This window comes from Drosophila arizonae, chromosome 3, assembly GCF_054131065.1.
Source record: "Drosophila arizonae isolate 15081-1271.41 chromosome 3, UAZ_ARI_1.0, whole genome shotgun sequence".
Lineage (NCBI taxonomy): Eukaryota > Metazoa > Arthropoda > Insecta > Diptera > Drosophilidae > Drosophila > Drosophila arizonae.
In genome coordinates this window covers 5,152,090-5,165,585 of record NC_142923.1, presented here as the reverse complement: position 1 = coordinate 5,165,585, position 13,496 = coordinate 5,152,090, and the positions used below count along the sequence as shown (strand labels likewise).

Below are 13,496 nucleotides of genomic sequence, written 5' to 3'. Positions count from 1 at the left end.
TAAATTGGAAAAAAAAGAAGAAAATTACTGTTTGGGAAAATAAATATAAAAGCAAAAACATATCCCTGACTCGGTGATAAAATGTTATTATAAATTATATTAAAAATACATAAATTGTGCGAGGCATTATAAGCGGCGACTGCCGACCAGGCCAGGGCCTGGGCAAGGGCCAGGGACAGAGCAATCGCTCATGCGGCCAACGGGTTGACATTTATGCTGGCCAGCCAAACAAACTTTTATAATTAATTAACATTACAATAACAACAGCAATTTGTTTAAACATAAATCAATCATGAGCAACGTACGCTCTCATTAAAAATTAAAGCCCCGAAAGGGCAAACGAATGCGTTGTGTTTATGTGTGTGTGTGCAGCAATTTAATAATGCTAAAATTTCTGTTTTTCTGTTTTTGCTTGTTTTACAGATTTTACGGCCGGACTGCGTCTGGTCGAGGTGCGCATACCAAACTATGTGATTAAGGGCGCCACCGCCCAGCTGGAGTGCCTCTACGATTTGGATGGCGAGGCGCTTTACTCGGTCAAATGGTACAAGGATGGCAATGAGTTTTACCGCTATGTGCCCAGGGATAATCCGCCGGCGCAAACATTTCGCCTGCCAGGTGTTGCTGTTGATGTGAGTATGCCACTGACGGAAGAAGAAGAGAGCGAAAAGAAAAATAGGCAGGAGTTGTTAAGACGCGAATGAACCGACTGACAGATACCCTAAGACTTGTGCCATGCTGCAGCTGAAGATTTTCCTGTTGTTATCCATGGCAATACTATGTGTATAAGGCCAGCAAGCATTGCTGAGAGAGGTTCCTAAAGCTAGTCCTATGTATTCCTGTACTTAAAGCGAATATGTTGAGTCAGCTGGAGCTCTTTATACTTAAAAGAAGTGCTTGAATCCCTGGATTAAGATATTTCATTGAAGATTATGGTATCAATTTCATGAATATTGATACATGATCGATAATTTTCCATTAAATTTAAATATAGTACACTATAAAATGACCTTATTTGGATCTTACAGTTAATTACAATGAGAGACATAGGGAAAAAAATACAATTTTAGTGTATTATGAGGTGTGTCATCGATTCCAAGCAATTAAATGATTATATCGATAATTTACGAACATACCAGATTAGAGAGCACTATAAAATGACCATCTCTAGCCCTTATTGATGAGGGAGAGATTCAATAATAAATAAAAGCAAATAGAAATAGTTTATCGGCCTCATCTGGACTTTATACATATATCAGAAAAGATAGTCATTTATAATTAAAAGTTAATAAACTTTTAGCTTTCCAAGACCTTATGGATAACTGGAAAGAGAGGCTTATAATATATGCTTCTTTGCTTCTTTGGCTCCTATGGGTAAACAGAGAGGGATAGGATATATAGAGATAGAAAGATAGAGAGAAAAAGAACAAGATAGATGATTCTTACAATCAAGACTCACTAGACGAGTTGAAGTAGATGTATCCCATATCAACATTAGTCTATTTCATATTAAATAAGAACATCTCAGACATTAGACTCTTTAGATGAAAAAAGAGAGAGAGAAAGAGAAAAATGAGCTAAATTTTAATATCTAGCCCTCAAGAGTTCAAATATAATATCCGATCTAAAGCTTTCTCCTTTGGCTATTATATTCAAAAAGAGAGAAGCCAGCAGCTTAGTTTCCTATCTTTCTCATGGCTGATCCTGCTCAGTTCAAAGCCTGTCCCATGCACTTTTACAAAACCAGTATACCCCATTTTGAGCACTTCTCGTGGTCTCACGCAAAATTAGAGCTGCCTTCAGCTTGGCGGCGGCATTGTTAAGGCGCGGCATTAAAACAACGTTGCATGCTTTGCGGCGCAGCCAGACAATAGACTGCAACGCCTCCTGGCCGGCAGCTCTAGTGCCCGTCTGCTTATATAGGGCTGCAGCAAAGGAGCTCTTTATCACTGCACGGGCGCAGACAATGAGTCGCCTTGGAGTTGAGTTAGTTTTTTGGTGCAGCTGCTGGAGCGTATCTAATGGCCACAAAGAGAACTCTCACGCAGCTGCTCTGCATAAGCAGAGCTCCGTAGACAAGTCAAGCGCTGACCTCAGAGCTGTGCTTAAAGCTCTAGCACTTTAGTCTCCAGCCCATCAGTTGGCCGTTAGCACAAGTCTGAATAACATTTAAAAATAAAAATTCAAACAATGATCATGCATGGACTGAGCCGAACTTTGCCGCCCGCTCCGTTCTGGAAAAGTGGCGCACTTAAATGCCATTGCGCCATTATTTTTGCCACTAAAAGTTTTGCACGTCAAATGCGAGGTGCACGCGCTTACAGGTGAGGTTGCGGTGGCGCCAATGCCCGAAAAATCCTGTGTACGCATACAAAGCACACATTGGCATTGCCCGAGGGGCGGTGCGAGGGTAAACGCCTCGCTGAGTTCTAGATAAGCACGTGAGAGCGCCAGACTCACACGCATACACAGCCATAAAACGATGTACAGTGGAACTGCGCTAGAGCAAACTACTGAAACTCGAGTCTAATCGTCGTAACCGAAAAGAGAAATAAAAGTGAATCTGCTTGGCATGCATGTCCTGGCTACACCCGCGCATCCTGTTCGGGTTCCTGTGCCGTGTGTTTTGCCAGTTGCGAGTGCAATAAATTTTTCAAGTTGCGCTTTTGCCAGTCGCCGCTGGCTATGGGCGTGGCACGAACGTGTCTATAATGCGCATTATAACAGCCAGAGGATATACACCCACACATGGACAGAGTCGGTCTACTCAACTTTGATGGTGGGCAGCTGATAAAAGCGAAACATGTTGCAAGGTCTAGATAGTTGGCTCTAGCTGGCAGCCAATGCTAATGGTTATATCCAAACCACATTTGGCGGATATTGTTTTAGCATAATCGATTCAAGTGACTGTCCGACCGTCCCTCCGTCCGACCGACTGACTGACGTGGCTGGGCCAACAACTTTTTGGCCATTGGCTGGCTTTTTGTTTGGATTTCGGGCTTTGTTTTATTGCAGTTGTGCGAAACTGTTCGCCGTCTGCCTGGACGTGTGCTAAGCTAAGAGCTTAACGGCGTCTGCGTTTGCGTCTGCATCAGTGTTTGTGTTTAGCTAGGTAAACTATAAATTAGGTTAAGACAACAACAGCAACAACAATTACAACACAATGAGCACAAAGGTATAAAAAATGCGCAATAAAAGATAACAAAGTGCACTTTTAGCTGGGCAAGTAAACAACATTAAAAAACCCCTTTTCAAATGAATGAAGAGCTTGAGTTTTGGTAGAAACGACTGTTTAATACTCGCTCAGATATATTTACACATCTTTAGTAGAAAATTTTAACATGAGCAATGCGTAATTGCGAGAAGATTATAGAGTTGATGTTCTATAGAGTAGTGCCTCTAGGGATAACTCTATAAAGAAGAGTCCACCCACATAGTAGGGTCTATAGAGACGGATCTATTGAAAGGGATCTATTGAGATGGGTTTATGGACAAGGGTCCTTTAAGAAGGATCTATAGAAATTTGTCTATAGAGTCTATAGAGGGGAGATCATTTGGAAGGGTCGATAGAGATGAATTCATAGTGTGTAGAGAAAAGTCTATGGAAAAGGACCTACCGAGAAGAGTCTATGGAGAATAGTCTATAGAGAAGAGGCCATTGGAGGTCATTGAGAAGAGTCTGTGGAGGAGGGTATTTGCACATGATCTATAGACAAGGGTCTATTCGGAAAGAGTTATAGAGAAGAGTTTATTTGAAGATATACATTTGGGAAGTGTCAATGCAGCTGAAGTGATTAAGATGGGTCTTTAGAGAAGGGTCAGTGAAGTAGGATCCATAGAACAGGTCTATGAGAAAGGTTTGTGCAGAAGAGTTTATAGAGAGATTATATAAAAGTCTTGAAAAGTTCGTAGAGAAAAGTGTATTGATAGAGGTATATAGAGAAATATCCATACAGAAAAGTCCATAGAGATTAATTAGGATCTACCAGCAATTGTGAAAGATGCGACGTGGTAAAATCTTTTTCCGATTTCCCTTGCCCATAGAGCTTGTTACGAGCTCTTTCGCCTATAAAGAAGGGCAAAAGTAAAAATGAAACATGGAAGTCTTCCTCTGAAGTTTGACAAGATATAGTAATACACAATTCTTCATTGTGCCTAGCCACGGATCTAACTACAACACATACAAAATCGCAGATTATTATACGAGTATATACAAAAATTATATCAAATTCTATCAAACGCCAAAAGAAACATCGCAAAAGAGATATAAAACCTCCTTTTCCTCCCAGTTGGTCAGTTGGATAAGTATAAGCACTATCACATAAGACTTCTCGTCTCCAGCTTCAATAGCAGCAAAATGGCTTACGCATGGACAGCCAGACGGACGTAGAACAAAACCAATAAGCTCCTTGCATTCCTTGAGCGGGTAAAACAAACAGGCAAACAGGCGGCGGCCAGCAAAGCAGCTTAATGGCTTAAAGCTGAAGGGGGAAGCATTCGCCTAACGTACGCGACTGACCCTTAAATTGACCAAGTGGGTTCTGTGTGCCTTCAAGAGTAGCAAAAACATTGAAAAAGCATTTTGAGCCGGTTCTCAAAAACAATTACGTTACATTAACGTTCAAAGTGGTGGCGGCTATTGAAACTGCCAACTGGCAATTGAGAACTGGGAACAGGCAACAGCCAATAGCGAACAGCCAATGTCGAAGGACGGACAGCGGCTTCCTTTTTGGTCTTACAACTTTTGCCACTTTTCGTTTACATTGCTTTAGCCGCGCTGCGCTGCCTTTATTTTACTTTACTCTGAACACATTCAAACCGTTTTTAATTGCAGCTGCACAACTCGAGCGATGCGATTGTTAACCTGCACAACGTCAATCTGCAGTCGGCTGGCCGCTTCCGCTGCGAGGTTTCCGGCGAGGCGCCATCCTTCCAAACGGTCACCGAGCATGGCGACATGGTTGTTGTGTGTAAGTATACCAATAATAGTAATACGAGCTGCTGTAGAGTAATTGAACTCTGGCGAATACTTATAATTCTAATTGGAAATTGGCGCAGCATAGCCATAGAGAGCGAGAGAGCGAGAGAGTGAGGGAGAGGGGGAGAGGGAGTTTACTGAGAGTGGCGATTAGGGCTTGGGTGGTGCAATCAACTAGACTCAAGTGTAACGTCTAGAGTGTCCATCTATCAATTCTTGAAGTTTAATTGTGTCTAGGGTGTTGTTGAGGCTGCAGATGTGTGAAGTGATGTGCGGGGAATGGAGGTGGTGTTAAGAGCCAGGTAAGGCTTATTATTGTGTAGCAAGTGAAATAAATAGAGAAATCGCATGTAATTGAATAGAAATAGAGATTGAACAATAATCAGATACATATAATCAAAAAGTACATATAGTACTAGCTATATCATTTACAAGAATGGATAGAGATTTTGCTTGCCTCATATATAGATAACAGTATTATTTATTGATGAGTGTGGAATTTAATTGTTGTCTAGAGTGTTAAGTCCTTAAAAAAGTTGATGAGTGGAAAGAGCATAGATCGCCGATGTATTTGAAGAGATTAGCTAAGGAATTTCACATGTCCACTATGCTAAGAGCCTGAACTAAGCATTAAGTGAGGCAGGCTAAGCAGTAAAATTAGAAACTTTAAATTTGAATATCTTTCGAAAATAGATTTCCTATACCTAGAATCTGTATAAATTGCACTAATACTAACTTAACTAAGCTTAACTAATTACTACTTCTACTAACTTAGCTCAACTAAGTATCCAAAGCACATTTAACATAGCTATGCAGAGACTATTTCCAGAGCTCTTAACTGTTAATCAGGCTGCAGTATACTGTTAAATGGACTCAATGCCAAAATTTATAAAATGAAATAAATAATTGTTAACTTCTCTCAAAAACTTAGTTTTGAGGAAATAAAAAATGTACCATATAAATATATGGTAATTCAATTCTCGACTGTTAATTGTCTATGTTAATGTTATGTTATTTTCATTTATTATCTCAAACTATGTAGCTTTAGAGTTAAATGGAATATAGTTTGATTGTACATCTCTAATTATACATTCAAGTGAAAGCGAGCAGTAGAGCTTTCAAGAAGATTATAATGGGTAGAGGTACTCAACTGTTAATTAGGCTCATTTTGAGAAGCAGTCAAAAAGAACTATCGACTTTTAGCTGTGTTCAAAATTTTTTTTTTAGCTAGTGTCACTTGAAGAAGCTTAAGCAGATTATCCATTGTTAGTCGTTAGCTAGGCTCAAAGCTTTCGCTTCAAGTAGTCAGTAAATAGTTAGCTAACTAAGTTAACTGTAAAATGGACTCTGAGATCGGCCCTTCAAGATATCTAGATCCTCCTTATTTTGGAATATCTTTAATATATAAACATAGTATTTAATATATATAATATAAAATATAATAAATAAATTATGTTAAGTACTGCATGTTTTTTTTTAGAAAAGTCTTTAGCAGACTTAAGAGAGTTTACGACGAGAACTGTTAATTAGGCTATTTTCGATTTTGAAAGTAGATAATCAACTGTTAACTAGCCTCTAGCAAGTGTTCAAGGCATATAAAATATCTTATGACAGCGGACAGTTCGAACTGTCATCTCTGAATTAAATAAACTTCTTAGACTTAGGAGGAACCTACCTATACACTAGCTGACAATAATTGCAAGAATTAAAGCAATAATTCAAGTGAAGCGTCAATCAGCCAACTCTAAATTACGGCTAATTGCATAGTTGGCATTAATCTGTGCAACACGCTCGAAGCAATTATAAATTACAGAACTTGGACCAGCTGCCTGAGCTCTTGTTGTTGTTTTTGTTGTTGCTGCTGCTGCTGGTGTTTCATATTCAATTTGGTCCACTTCATTTGGGCGAAGGCAAATTCAATTGTTGATCTGCTCAAGTGTTGAACTGCATTTGACAGGCTTCATTTGATTTCGTGTTTATAATAAGCTTAACAAAACTCTCAGTTGTGGCCCCGAGCCGCATGCCACATGGGCATGCCCATGCCCCGCTGCTGCTGTTGGTCGGCAACCTGCCAAAGCTTAGCATCTAACTCAATTTTGCAACTGTCTGTCTTGCTCAGCAATTTGCCGTAGGCGGAACAAGAATTTCGAAGATGTCGCGACCAACTCGAAATGCAAACAGCATAACAACAACAGCAGCAGCAGCAGGCAGGAGCAGGAGCAGGAGCAACAACATTTTGTGAAATGCTTGCAGGGCTCGGGGCTCAGACCGGAAATCACGCTTATTGCCACGGACAACGAGAGTCACACGTGGGCGAGGCAAACCGGAACGCTTTGAGCTGGCGTTGACATTTCGTTTGTTCAATTATAAACTTTTGCGTGGACAGAGGAGAGCTGCTGTGGCTCCCTCCCTCTCTCTCCCTCTCACTCTCACTCTCTCACTCTCTCTTGCCAGCTGGCCTAGTGTTTCCATTCCTCTCTCATCTGGCGCTGGTTTTGTCTTTGTTCTAACGCGCTTTTGTTTTGGCTCTTGTGTTGCTCATATTGTGCAGGCTGCCTGTTTGGCTTTCAATCAAACTTTTTAAAAGCTTCAACAACAACAACAACAACAACAACTACAAGAGCAGCAGATGCAACAACAGCAATAACTGGCTCGCATATGCCACAGCTCCGAGTCCAGTTTTTGGCAGTTCACAGCTCTCTGCGCCCACAGCTGCCGTTAGACCTTCTGGCAAAAAAGCCATTTCCGTTTCCGCTCGCATCGTTCTGCTCAGCACTGATTTATAGTCTTCGCGAGAGCGAACGGGTATTAGAACTTTGTCATGACGCACAGTCAACAGCATGTCAGGATGCATCAGCATGCCAGAGCCGGGGCTCATGCTATGGCTGGCCTGGCTAACTGCATTGCTTTTATTAGTTTGACAATTTGTTTTGCTAGTCCGTTTTACGTTAACTTTAAAGGCTGTTGGGCTGGACTGACATTGTTAGCAGATAAATAATAAAATATTATTTAGATAATGAAAATAAACAGAAAAGCAAAAATATAAAATAGAAGTCAAGTTCAATAAATATCTATTTGATATGCAAATCTATATTGGATAACAGTTGGGAGTTATGTTAACTTAACAGTAGTGATTGGTTGTTCAATGATAATTCAAATCAATTGATTTTTCAATAACAGAAGTATTTGGGCAATATTAACATCCCATGACTTTAAAGTGCTCTGTTTTCAGAGCATGGCTGCTGATTAACAGATGAAGGCAATGTTAGCGTAACAGAGCTCTGTTGATTAAAAGAACTGTGTGCAATTCACTCTTACATTTATATGTTAATTACCTTAAACTTACATGTTAGAGATTAATTTCTAACAAAATTAAGCAACTGTTAAATTGATGCTCTAATATGCAGCTCTCTCTTGATTAACAGAGTCTCTGCTATTTTTCTTAAGTTGAGCTACTGTGAGAGATTTTTATGTAAATAGCTTTTGATAAACATATTAGGGCTACATAGCATAATAAAGTAACTTTAAAAGAATTTATTAATAGACAAATATGAGCTAAGGGAAGATTACAAAAATCGGAAATTTAGTTATTTATTGCACTAATATGCAGTATTGAACTCCATAATTGAACTCCAGTTAGGCAATTGATATTTCGATTGAAATATTTGAGCTAGCTAACATATAAATGAACATTTGTTGAATAACAAATAAGAGTTTTGTAAAAATTACAGAGTTAGCAAGATCATAATACTCATAATACTAACAATCGGTATGTTATCATAGCTGAAGTTAAATAATTAATTTATATTTTGATTGACATATTAGAGTCATATTAACATATTATAAAATAGCATAACAGTAAAAAAATTAACAATATCGATAACATTGCATATGTATATTTGTATATTAGCGAAAAATACTGCCCTGAAAGTGGCAAATCAAAGCTAACATTACAGAGCGAATCGCCTCTTTATTCATTCAACACTAAACAATGTTTTTAAACATACACACATCTCTGTTAATGAACACACAAGAGCTCTGTTAAAATTTCAGCATAGAATAACTGTTAGGATGCAGTAGTAAGCCAATATCTGTTAATAAAGTCGCTTAGGCTCTGTTATCATTGCAGAGTAGCACAACTGTTAACTGATTTGTCAATAAAGAACTCCAGCACTGTTAACAGAACATAGCTCTGTCAAATTACATGTAATTCGCTCAGCTAATGCACTTTGCGTGCCTGGTTAGAGTATTCAAAGATGCGATGCGATCAAGTCACGATTTGCCTTCATTTCAATTTTATTTTTATTTCGCTTGTTTTCTTTAGTTTGCTTCTTTTTTTTTTTGTGCAATTTTATCAGCAGTCTGTCAGTGCATCAGCGGCTGGAACTTTTATTGAATTTCCGGATGGGCGCCGGCGACTTTGTTGTTGCCGTTGCTGCTGCTGCTGCTGCTGGTGGCTTGGGCTTTGGTTTATTATGGTATTTCGAGGTTTGGGCAGAGCAATGCTTGCAGGCTCTGGGCAAGGGGCGTGGGAGGGGCTGGCTGTGCTGTCTGTAACTAGCCGTAAATTAAATTCAGCACAGCTTGACTTCGTTAGCCATGGCAACAACTAACCAGTCTTCCGTCTGTTGCTTCCTCTACTCTTGCAGCTCTGCCCGATCAGGGACCACCGAAAATAATTGGAGGACGTCCGCGTTACCAAATCGGCGACTGGGTGCGCATCAACTGCACCGCCGGCCGCTCCAAGCCGGCCGTCAATCTTACCTGGTATGTGAACGGTGAGCCGGCCGAGCCCCAGAAGCTGCGCAAATTCGAGACGATTGTATCGGGCCGCGAGGGCCTGGAGACCTCAGTGCTGGGCCTGCAGTTTCGCGTGGAGCAACATCATTTTCGCAACGGCGACATGAAGCTGAAGGTGAGTGGAATTGCTGAGACTTGATTTGATTGATTGATTGATTGACTGATGTTAACATCGACTTCACAGTGTGTGGCTGCTCTCTCGTCGTTCTACTGGCGCAGCAACGAGGAGTCCGTGGAGGGCGATCGGCCGCAGAAGGCGCCGGTCCTGGAGTCGCGAGAGAGCGACAGCGCCTTCGCCAGCAACTCGCGCGCCGATCCGGTGCAAGGTATGTCATACCGGGAAATATTTGTTACCAAAATCTTATCGCTTTTTCTTCAACCAAATGCAGCCAGCAATACGGACTCGCTCCTAATGGCCCGGGCGCCCAATGCTCTGCTGCTGCTGGCGCTGGCCCTGGCTGCCACCTTAGCGGGCGGCAGCCTCCACTCCAACTGGCCGGCGTTCAGGCACAGCAAGGCTGGGTTCGGTCCGCGGGTCCGCGTGCATCGAGCTTCGATAAATGTTGTTAGGCCAGAGCCAGAGCAAGGCAATGATAAGCCCAATGATAAGCTCGTAGCGCAATTCATTCATGTTGAGCAAACGCTTCAAGATTCTCTCTCAGCAGCGCAGCGTCGGCAGTTGCTGCTGACTGCGCGGTAGCTGCATTAAGTTAGCCTTGCCTATGCCCCGCCCATTTTTTCCACTGAATTTTCCGTCTTCGCTTCGCAGAAAATGAAAATCAAAAGCATGAAAAAAATCTTTAAAAAAAAAAAAAACAAAATGAAAAAAAAAGAAAACCAAAAATAAAAAGCTGCAAAAAATTGCTTATTTATTTATGTCGTTAACAAAAGCTTTCTTGAATTTAATTTGTATAAACATAAAAGAAAACATATTTATATGCATAAAATATTTAAATTTAATAAAATATAAACTACGTATATTTATATATTTTAAATAGAGCCACAAAACCTGTTTTTAGCTGGAAAAAAAATAAAATTGTTGAGCGTATTCAAAAGTTATTGATAAAACTGTATATAGTTAATAATGAATGTGTGTATTATATGTTATTAATTTATAAGTAATTCCACACAAAAAGATTAAAACAGAAAAAAAGAAAAAAATAAAGTATAATTAATATAAACAAAGGCAAAACTTAAAATTAAAATTAAAAGCAAACAACACATCAAAAATATGAAAACAAAATAAAAACGCTCAGAGTTGAGCTCTGCTAAAAAGAACGAGTTTAAACAAAAGCAAAACGAAATATATATATATTTAAGCATATATGCATAAATTTAAGAAACATATAATTAAATCTAAATTAGTTTTAAGCATTCTGTAGCTAAAATCATGAAAAACCAAATAAGCACATAAATTGTAATAACAATACATTGAATTTTAAAAGAAATTTTGAATGTAAATTTGCGAATGCATTCGATGAAAGTTTATTTAGGCTATGTGACTTTTCATTTTCCAGAATGTTGTTAAATATTTTCGAAATATACATATTTAATTCATTTTCCATGCACTCGTATCAAATTTTTGTATTTTCACAAATCTTTCTCACATAAAGAAACAAAAAATGAAGAAAACAAATAAAGAATAATGAAAGCAAAGAAAGTTTTTAAATGGAATCTAATCAAATGTAGCATTTAAAAGCTGGTGACTGTCGAAAGGTCTTAAAACTAACAAAAACATATCGTAAATTTATAAATTGCCAAATTTTTTAATGTATGTGTATATGCATGTATGTGAACTCAATTAACAAATATGCAAAAGAAAACAAATAAGTGAAATAAACTTAAAAAAAAAAAAAACCAAATATATTTAAACATTAAGTGTTCGATCTGTTCTCTGTCCGTATTTTAGTATGTACAGCCAACGTACCTATAAATATAAACATATATACATATATTATTATTTAGTCAAGAACTACTAATACTAATAACATTCCATGTTATTTTGCTATAAATTGACAAAAAAGAAGAAGAAGAAAAACCAAAAATGTTTGTAAATGTTAACATTTTAGTTAGCCAAATTTTTAGAGACAACAATGCGAAAGTCATCAACAAAAGTATGAAAAAAAAAAACAAAAAAAAAAAAAAACAGAAAACAATAGAGAAATGATTGTGATTAAGCCTTAATGAAGAGTCAAAATGCATTCAACATTCAAAACACAATTATTCATTTATGTAAATAGCCCCGAGAGCAGCGCCATATCAAATGCTTTGTCCATTTCTCTCTTTCTATATAATACGAAAAATTTGATTTCCGATTGCAATAGCAATTTTAATTTGAAATTTAATTGTCATTAAATACAAAAACAATATATATAGACATTTATATATATATATTTATAAATGTTATGTGTAAATACTTGAATTAAAATCCTAACTAAATTAGTATTAAGATGTCAAAACGAGGAAAAAAAGAGCAAAACCATAAAATGAATGCAAACATTTTAAATACTAAGCGAATAAATTTATGCATAAATTAAATATCAATGTGCAGACATTTAAATGCTAATTAAGTAGACGATATGAGTGTGAGTGGGAGAGTGTATGACTGACTGTATGTGTGTGTGTGTGAGTGTGAGTGTGTGCAATCAGATTTAAGTGCATCTATATATAAAACTTTAATGAAAATCAATGTGCATTGTTGTAAACTGTAAACTGTTTTTAAGTCCCACTTAATCAACGCTATAAACTACACTTAAAAATATTAATGCAAAGGAAAATATATTAAAAAAAAATATATATATATATGCTGCTAATTGTAAGTGTAAATTATTTGTGTATTAAAACTCAATTCTTAGATGTATACAAAAAAAAAAAAGAAACTAAGATAAAATGCATTCGAATATATATATAAATAAATATATATACGATGAATTAAACGAAAACAAGAAAAAAAAACCCAAGCTGCATACTAAAAACAAAACCAAATGCCATAAAATAATTTAAATTGAATTTAACAACAATAAAAGAAAATGCAAATCGAAACGAAACTCTGTAAATATCTTTAAGCATAATTCAAACGAAGATGCGAGCAAATGATACAACAACAAATCTAACAAGTTATGATCGAATAAGCGAAAATCTTCACAAAATAATTATTAATAAAAATAAAAATAATAAAAAAAAGTCGAATAATTGTTTAAAAATCAACCAAATTTATTTTGTCTTCAGTTCCTTTAGAGATGTTCAACATTTTTCTCTGTTGACAGCTTGTCCAACATTCTCCGCTACTGGCACTTTTTTTTAGAAGAAAATTGGGTAATTTTTGGAAAATATTTGAAATACGTGAAAATGTGCGTTGCGTACGTGACAGCAGGCATCAACGACTAGCCAGCAGCAGCAGCGACAATAAAGAAAACGGAGGACAGTCGAAACCGTTTAGCAGTAAAAAAGCAGAGATGGGCATTTGAACCAATGCAGACGATGGAATGTGCCGCCATAGGTGGGATTGTTAGGCTGTGGCACAATATTACAAAAAGTAAAAAAAAAAAAAAAAAAAAAAAAAACTTCAAAGGAATATATATTTTATTTATATATTTAACATTTTTTTATAGAGTAAAAAGGTTGGATATATTTTATATGCAAAAAATGTATATTCATATTAATTTTCATTTATTTATTTTTATTTTAATAAAATGTGTTGAAAACAGATTTTAAAAAC

At 37.4% G+C, this 13,496-nt stretch overlaps 1 protein-coding gene across 2 annotated transcripts in view; it reads left to right on the top strand.

Annotated features, from left to right (window-relative positions):
* Positions 1–12,732, top strand: part of beat-IIIc (beaten path IIIc) — a 100,503-nt gene extending 87,771 nt beyond the window's left edge. The window contains exons 3-7 of one of the 2 annotated variants that reach the window (XM_018004683.2): positions 424–632; positions 4,835–4,970; positions 9,628–9,893; positions 9,963–10,104; positions 10,168–12,732. In XM_018004683.2, the coding sequence (XP_017860172.1) occupies positions 424–632; positions 4,835–4,970; positions 9,628–9,893; positions 9,963–10,104; positions 10,168–10,478 (1,064 nt within the window). In that variant the 3' untranslated portion in view covers positions 10,479–12,732. Of the gene's footprint in view, positions 1–423; positions 633–4,834; positions 4,971–9,627; positions 9,894–9,962 lie in introns of both variants that reach the window. The other variant, XM_018004682.2, reaches the window with a different exon arrangement.
* Positions 12,733–13,496: the final 764 nt, after the last annotated feature.